Genomic DNA, 8,347 nt, shown 5'->3' with positions numbered 1-8,347 from the left:
AGTCACATTAGAAACATATTCCTGCAAATTTAGGCTGAAAAGTTGGGAAGCTGACAGAATTATAGGGTAGGCTGGAGGAACAGGTGCCAAGGATGGTTGCAGAATCTAGGAAGCTTGAACTGGCATTAACGTTCTGGAAAGTGCCACTACCGCCACTTTTGGAATGGCTGCAAAGCCGCTGATACTGGAGGCGCAAAGCCACCTCCACCTGCGGCAGGCCACTTCTCCAGGGAAACACCTTCTTCCGGGGTTGAGGTGAAAGCGAGTGCCTGTCAATCCTGGCGAGGGGCGGGCCTCACGCCACCTCTAGGCAGCCTGCCGCCCACCGGCTTTAGGACCCGGCGGAGCCGGGAATGAGGCTTGGAGGAGGGACTAGGGGAGGTCATCGCGCACACCTGACGTAATCAGCCCGCGCCAGCAGAGGTGAGGGCGCGAAGGTCTTCGAGAAGTACGTTTCTCGCTTGCCTCAGCTCTCACCTACCATGGCCTCCCCCATCCAGCAGTCTCCTCAGCCTAGCGGCGGGAAGCGCAAAGGCAAGGCTCAGTACGTGCAGGCCAAACGGGCTCGGCGCTGTGATGGCGGCGGGCCCCGGCAGCTGGAGCCCGGGCTACAGGGCATTCTCATCACCTGTAACATGAACGAGCGCAAGTGCGTGGAGGAGGCCTACAGCCTGCTCAACGAATACGGCGACGACATGTATGGTCCAGAAAAGGTACCGGCCCCGGGGTGGGCGGGCCAGCAGGCCTTTGTGGGAGGAGGGAAGGGTGGCAGGCCGGCTACCTGTATACGCATGCGCGAGGTTGGCCGCTTGAGTGGTGGTGAGGGGGCGTGTCCTCGCCTCCGTGTCCTCCCCGCCCTCCCCGCCCCTCCGCAAGGTCTCGGCTCCCGACCCCTACCCGGTCTTGTGTTTCAATGCTTGCACTTTGGGCTTTTTTTCTCCATCATTAATCACGGTTGCTCCCATGTATAGATTGCTTCTTGCGGTTCAGGTGTTGTTTCTGAAGCTCTTTCAGAAACATTTACTTCTCATCGTAGTTTTGTGAAGTATTGCTCACCAGGACACTGAGGTTGAAGTAGGTTAGGTACTAGCTGGTCCAAGTTCACAAGGGCACACTTCATTCGTCGTTAAGGTTTTTGCCATATCTTACCACCATTTGAACATTATGGCTGTAGTAATGTGTTTGTCCTAAGCAATAGCATCTCTAAAATAGTGTTTTTAGTACTTACTAGTGCTAGTTACTTCTCAAATGCATATAAAAATACATTTCAAAAAGTAAGAACTTTTTGAAACAATACTGTATAAAGTCTCATTGTCCCATTTTGGAAATAATTATATTATTGGCTTAGGATTTGGACCAATACACACATGCACACCCCAAGGAATTAAATGGAGGAGCATAGTACAGAGGGCATTTAAATTCAGGTACTGTCATTTACTAGCTCAGGGGATGGGCATGTTATTAATTCTGCTGAGCTAGATAAAAAAGAGAATAATGGGCTTCCCTGGTGGCGCAGTGGTTGAGAATCTGCCTGCTAATGCAGGGGACACGGGTTCGAGCCCTGGTCTGGGAAGATCCCATATGCCGCGGAGCAACTAGGCCCGTGAGCCACAATTACTGAGCCTGCGCGTCTGGAGCCTGTGCTCCGCAACAAGAGAGGCCGCGATAGTGAGAGGCCCGCGCACCGCGATGAAGGGTGGCCCCCGCTTGCCACAACTAGAGAAAGCCCTTGCACAGAAACGGAGACCCAACACAGCCAAAAATAAATAAATTAATTAATTAAAAAAAAAAAGAGAGAATAATGATAGGACTTCAGAAGGTTGGCTAAAAAATTGCATATATACATAAAATAACATCCTGGTATACAATAAAATCTCCATAAATGTGTAAAATTACCATTAGTGCCTGATTGGCAATCCCGTTAGTGGAGCAGAGTGGGCAACAAGTGCATGTCTTGTCTACACCGACAGCTTGAGCAAGTTCTTGAACTATTTCAGTAGAACAGGAGTAAGGATTTTTAACTTCGTAACTATTTGGTTCAATCTCATGAAAGGAGAGTGTCATATCAGGTGCAATCATATCTATTGATAGGATCAAGGTCCACCCTGAAATGATTCATCTGATGAGCACATTTCCCTCTGCCCCAGACTGTCAAGATGCTTTAGAAAACATTTTCAAATGATATGTACCACAGTCTGAGAGAACTCCCTTCTTCCTCCACATTTTGGAGGGAATGGTGTCTGAATAAGAAGCTTTATTGTCAATATTGAATCATCTGCCACTGGGGGTTTCAACATGAGTAGTTAATTAAGAGCTTTTAACATAAGCTGTTGTGGCATTTCTGCTCATTAGTTTTATGCAAACAGTTTGCAGACAAGGATCAGCAACCCTCTGGAAGTGAGGGAGAAGATGATGATGTGGAGGCCGCCTTGAAGAAAGAAGTTGGTGACATTAAGGCATCTACAGAGATGAGGCTGAGAAGATTCCAGTCAGTGGAGAGTGGAGCAAATAATGTAGTCTTCATCAGGACACTTGGGATAGGTGTGTCTGACTAATACATTTTAAGATTTGTTGATCCTGTAATATCTGGACACCCGTTCTCCGAGAACACTGCCTAGAAAATGGCTTCATGGGCATGGCTCAGTTAATCATTTGATTGCATCCTCTCTACACTGTGTTAGCACTAGGCATATGGAGAGGTAGAATGGGGTGGTGGACATAGGGCTTAGGAGTGGAAACCTGGCTTTGCCACTTTATCTGTATGTAACTTTAGGCAAAACAAGAATACACGGTTCTGTCTAAAAGGAGCAGCTGCTACTCAACCCCAGGCAGTTTGGAATGGCTCCAGCCATTTGGGAATGTAGTCTTAGGAGAGCCAGACCTTCTGATTTTTCAAAAGAAGTTGGAAATCTGGAGAAGTTTCTAGGTTTTTAAATGTAGCTAACTACTTTAAAAATATTGAAAACACTGAGCAGCCCAAAACAGACTCGTATATAGTCAGGATGCCTCCTGAGTACTACATTATGATCTTGTGCGTTCATGGCTCTGGGGCTCCTCTGAAGTCTGAAATCTAGACTTCTGTACAAACTTAGCTAATGGATTGATTAAATCTTTTTAAGTGACTTGCAGATTTTTGTTTTGTTTTTGTAAAAAAGCATGTACTATTTAATGTTTATTACTTGGATAGTTGCTGCTGATACAGGAAAACAACAGCATGGTGTGGCCGTCAGATAAATTAGACATCACAAATAAGTTAACTCCAGTGTCTTCAAGAACAATTGTTTTTGATAAAAGCAGAGTTAAAATATGAGATACAGTACTAATACAGAGTAGGCACCAAAGAAATATTAATTGGGAAAAATGGTTGGTTAAACTTGTTTAAAATTCATTATAATGATTTTTTCTACTCTACTGTCAATTTATGTCACTGCCAATGAAAATTCATTTTAGAGAGTTTGAAGAGTTTAAAATGTCTGAGAACTTTTAAACTTACCTGTTTGTTCTGTGCTGATTTTTTCTTTTTATTTTAGAACCTGAGAAATTGGTGCATCATATTCTCCAAGATATATACAAAACCAAGAAGAAGAAGACTCGGGTTATTCTACGAATGTTACCCATCTCAGGCACATGCAAGGCTTTCTTAGAAGACATGAAAAAATATGCAGAAACATTTTTGGAACCCTGGTTTAAAGCTCCAAACAAAGGGACATTTCAGATTGTATATAAATCTCGAAATAACAGTCACATGAATAGAGAAGAAGTTATCAAAGAATTGGCAGGTATGTTTCTCTTAGTGATTTTACATAGGTGTGCCATGGTAAATACTTGTTTATAAGATTTTTTTTTTTGAGATTTAAGGCTTACATTTTTTAGTGTAGAACAAGTATATTAAAATGCACTTAAATAATATCAAACCTAACTTTTCAATATGTTGGGTATGAAATTTTTTTGGTAGTTAGATACTAAAGTCTTTTCCAAATCAAGATTGAATTTTCTTTGGGGAAAAAAGTGCTCTTGTTAAATGTCTCAGGATTTTATTTGTATTTATTTATTTAAAGCATTCAGGGAATTTGATGGAAGTCCATGTAGAAGAGTGGACTAGTATATACATATTGTTTTAACAAATTCTAAATAGGAGGAGATGAAAGATTGTTTTTGTATCCGCCAAGCTTAAAGGTATCCTTCTTAGCCTGTCTTCCTGTTATTTTTGTTACAGGAATAGTAGGCAGCCTCAATTCGGAAAATAAAGTAGATCTTACCAATCCACAATACACAGTAGTAGTAGAAATCATTAAAGCTGTCTGTTGCCTGAGTGTTGTGAAAGATTACACATTGTTCAGAAAATACAATCTCCAGGAGGTGGTGAAGAGTGCCAAGGACTCATCACAGCTTAACCCAAAGCAGGCAGCGCTAACAGGAAATGGGAAAGAAGCTAAATTGGAATCTGGTGACAAATCAAATCAAAATGACCCAGCAGAAGGAAAAAATAACCAGCAGGTGGTACCAGAGGATAGTGAGGAGCTGGGTCAGACAGAACCAATATCTGAGACACATGAGGTGAGTGAGGGGGCCGCTAAACCTGAACTTGCAAGTCAAGTCACAGAAGGATCTGAGACACATGTGGTGAGTGAGGGGGCCGCTAAACCTGAACTTGCAAGTCAAGTCACAGAAGGATCTGAGTCACATGAAAATGACCTCTCATAGGAAAAAAAATCGTTTGGTGTTGGAGGTGGATTTCTCAACTGCGGTTCTGTGGGATGTTGCTGGGATTCGATATAAAATTGTTACTAAAAATACTGTTTTTGAGTTTGTGTGCTGCATAATGCTGTACTCACAATAATTGAGCAGCCCCGTTAATAGTTTTGTTAGAGATCTTTCAGCCCTGTATGGCAGTGTGCATTTGGTTGAGCTAGAAGAGGCTATGGATAAATTGGTGAACGCTACTGCACAGAGCGGAGGGTTGGTGGGAGGGTGATGTTGGCCTCTCCCTCTTGATTACCTTCCCCACTCCCCCGCTTCTGCACTGTCAGCTGACTTACGGGAGTGAGCAAGCTCTGTGAAATCGAAACTCAGAGGGAAATTTTCATTCTAAGGAAGGAATTTTTGCATTTTGCAACTCAGCTGTCCCCTGCCACCTTGTTGTAAACATTGCAAAAACATGGGCCATATAGGTTAGAAGTGTATTGTTTTGTGAAGTTTTTGTACTTTTTGTGATTTTCTTGTTTAGTTTTTATGCCCCGCCTGCCTTTTTCTTTGGCCGCTCCGCGATGCATGTGGGATCCTAGTTCGCCAACCAGGGATCGAACCCGCGCTCCCTGCAGTGGAAGCTATGCCCATTTTTATGTTTTCATAACATTTGTTACAACCAAATCTGACGGTGCAGTGCTGCAATTTTTGGAGGCAAGGTGTGAGATAGAAGTGTTCATTCTAGGAATACAATTAGAGATATTTCTGATGAGGTTAGTTATGAAGAATTAGTCTTCTGAGTTATTACAGTATACTAGTGCAGCAAGGCACGCAAATTCTTTACAATGTAAGCTACTTTACAATGTAAATGGACTTATTGTTCCATTCCATATCCTTTGTGAAATGCAACTTACAAACCGAACATTTGCTTCAGCAGTTGTAACTATAAATCATAGCTCCTTGACAAATAAAGATGATTATTTTAATGGCTTTGGAATATCAAGACAGTAAAGCTTTTGTTCAAAAAATCACATTCAGTGAAAAGGTTTAGGAAGCAAATTATGTAGTAGCAGAACTTTTTCCAGGAAAGAAAAATTCACATAGTTGGTAAGAATCTAACAGTACCAACATTAAAATGCTAGGTCAAGGAGCAGTACAAGAAATTAAAAAGATTTTTCTCTCAATGTAATAAATTGACTTATGTCACATGATGCTAAAGAGGTTTTGTTTAAAAGCAGCAGCAGTTGCTGATGAATCAACAGATTTCATGAATATTTGTCATGCTGTAGCATTTGTAAGATTTGTAAATGATGAGGAAATTCAAGGAAACTTTCGCCTGCTAGGAGCCTCCCAAAACAATGGTCAGTATAAATTTAGTAGGTCTTCATATCTGAAAAACAATAGTCTGTCATCTGTACTCCTGGTGCCCCATCAGTGGCTGGCTCCATGACAAGTTTTGCCTCATTTTAATAAAAGAAAATCCTGACGTTGATGTTATAGCACACTGCTTTCTTCACAGAGAAGTGCTGATATTAAAAACTTGGAGATGAAATGAAGAAAGTTTTAAATAATGCTACAAAAATGGTTAACTTAATTAAAGATCCATTTTATGCAAGAATGTTTTAAAAAAAAAAAACTAAAACCTGAACAAAGAGCACATAAATCTCCTACATACAGAAATCCAGTACTTATCAGAGGAAGAGTTCTCCACAGGATATTTGAGTTGAAAGGTGAATTACCAGTAAATTATAAGTACAATAAAATACTAGGCCAGATTTTGCTAAATGCTTTGAAGACGAAGAATGGCTACAGAAACTAGTCTATTTAGGAGACATTTTTTCATTGCAAGAACAAATGAACAGTTTTCCGCAAGGGCCTGGAGAAAAATGTTTTTTCTTAAAAGTGACAGGAGTCTTAGATTAAAAGAAACTGACTCTTTGGAATAATTACATTGCATAAGGCACTCTTGAAATGTTTCCACAGCCACTTGGGTTTGAGAATGAAGAAAGCAACAAGTCTCAGGCCTTATTTAAACTCCTCTTGCAGAACTGCAAAACCAAATTAAATAACATTTCCCCTCCTTTTCCCAACACTGGTGTGTGACTGGGTGAGGAACCCTTTCGCAAAATCTCAGCCTGGGATTTTTTCACTGAGAGAAGAGGAAGAACTCAGAGTCCTCTTCTGACAGTTCTGGATTTCTGTGAAACAAGAGTGTCTTTCAACTTAGTGCTCACACTCATATACATTGAGGATCCCCTTAATTTGAAAGTTTTTTCAAGGGTTCCTCCAGGGTAAAACTGAGAAAAGATGGAAGAGACAGACACCAAAGAGGGCTGCAAAATTAAATGTCCGGATTGAGACTACGAAGGGGTCGTGAAATTAGCTTTTGGAGTTGGATTTTATTAAGTTTTAACAAGTTCGGAAGTATTGTAAGTGTTAAGTCTTCCTGCACCAATGGCTATGTTTGTTTATTGGCTAGTGAACATGGAAATATATTTTTATCCTCCTGGCTAGTGGTCCTGCTGGTAAAACGAAGGATTTGGGAGGAGCAAAGAGAATAGAAAGGGCCTTGCTGGTGCAGATGAGGCTGGAACTTCCTTATATATCTTTAGATATTTAGAATGTTAACTCTTAATAAGTTGAAGTTATCTTGAAAGGATGATAGGAGCATTGTAACTATCATTGGGGGAACACGGATGATAGGATTTTGGTGCCTTCATCAGACTTTTTCCAAGACAAAGATAACTTTTATTTTGATAGTACAAGACTCTGGGAATAAAATTGGCTGTATGCTTACAGAACGTACAACCCTGTGGAACTGGGTTCCTTTTATTTTTTGAAAGCTGCTACTCTACAGAAAGATTTTGATTTAGTAGTTTGTTTTTAATCCTCTTTTGTATTTATTTTTACCAGTATTTGTTAAGACCTTAGTGTGACAAAAGCTATTCTTCCCCAAATGTAAGGTAGTACTGTGTTCTGTTGGAATCTGAATTCAGTCATTGAAAGATTTGTTTTCAGGTTTACCAACTGTTCATTTTCACTGACATCTGAGCATGTTATTCTATAAATGACGAGATTCCAGGGTGGGAATTGAGTGCTTTTTGTCCTTTTAATTTTTATTTTAAAAAATTATGTCAGTTAAACTCCACTTCAGTGTTGTGGTTTAGTAAAACTTGTTTCGCTCTGTGGAGGAAAGAGTGTTAAATTCGATATTTTAAAACATGTTTCCCTTTAGTTAAACATGGTTTCTAAATGTTATTTTTACTTGTATTTTGCTTTTGGTATGGCCAGATATTCAGCTTGTTTTTCATAGTTTCTGATGTTTTCAGAAAAATCAAAATAAATTTGTTCCCTAAAGACTGGTGTTCTCTATCTCTCCTTTTTCTTTCTGCCTCTTAGTAAATCTCTTGCTTTATTGTCATAAAGTAGATATATCATAAAAGATGTTTTTATGTCAAATTATGTATCAAAAGTCATGTACATTGTCCAAAAAGTAAAGACACAAAAATTTATTAATTGCTCTTGAATAACTGAAAACTCTTAAGCGTTTTGTATCTTATTCAAGCATTAGATATTTTACAGTGAGTTTGCTTCAAAATGTATAGTACAGTACTTAATTAAGTTCACTTAATTGGCTTTTGAATTCTTTACATTCCTTACT

The 8,347-nt window shown here is 40.1% G+C and overlaps 1 protein-coding gene across 1 annotated transcript; it reads left to right on the top strand.

The window, feature by feature from the left end:
• The first annotated feature begins 408 nt into the window (after positions 1 to 408).
• Positions 409 to 7,989, top strand: THUMPD1 (THUMP domain containing 1). Its single transcript, XM_068524624.1, has 4 exons — positions 409 to 713; positions 2,367 to 2,541; positions 3,531 to 3,779; positions 4,217 to 7,989. Exons 1-4 carry the CDS (start codon positions 483 to 485, stop codon positions 4,702 to 4,704), a joined length of 1,143 nt encoding a protein of 380 aa, XP_068380725.1. The 5' UTR covers positions 409 to 482; the 3' UTR covers positions 4,705 to 7,989.
• The last annotated feature ends 358 nt before the right edge of the window (positions 7,990 to 8,347 follow it).

Source organism: Eschrichtius robustus, chromosome 16, assembly GCF_028021215.1.
Source record: "Eschrichtius robustus isolate mEscRob2 chromosome 16, mEscRob2.pri, whole genome shotgun sequence".
Taxonomy (NCBI): Eukaryota; Metazoa; Chordata; class Mammalia; order Artiodactyla; family Eschrichtiidae; genus Eschrichtius; species Eschrichtius robustus.
Note: the sequence above shows the minus strand (reverse complement) of the source record. Positions and strands in the feature narration are given on the sequence as shown.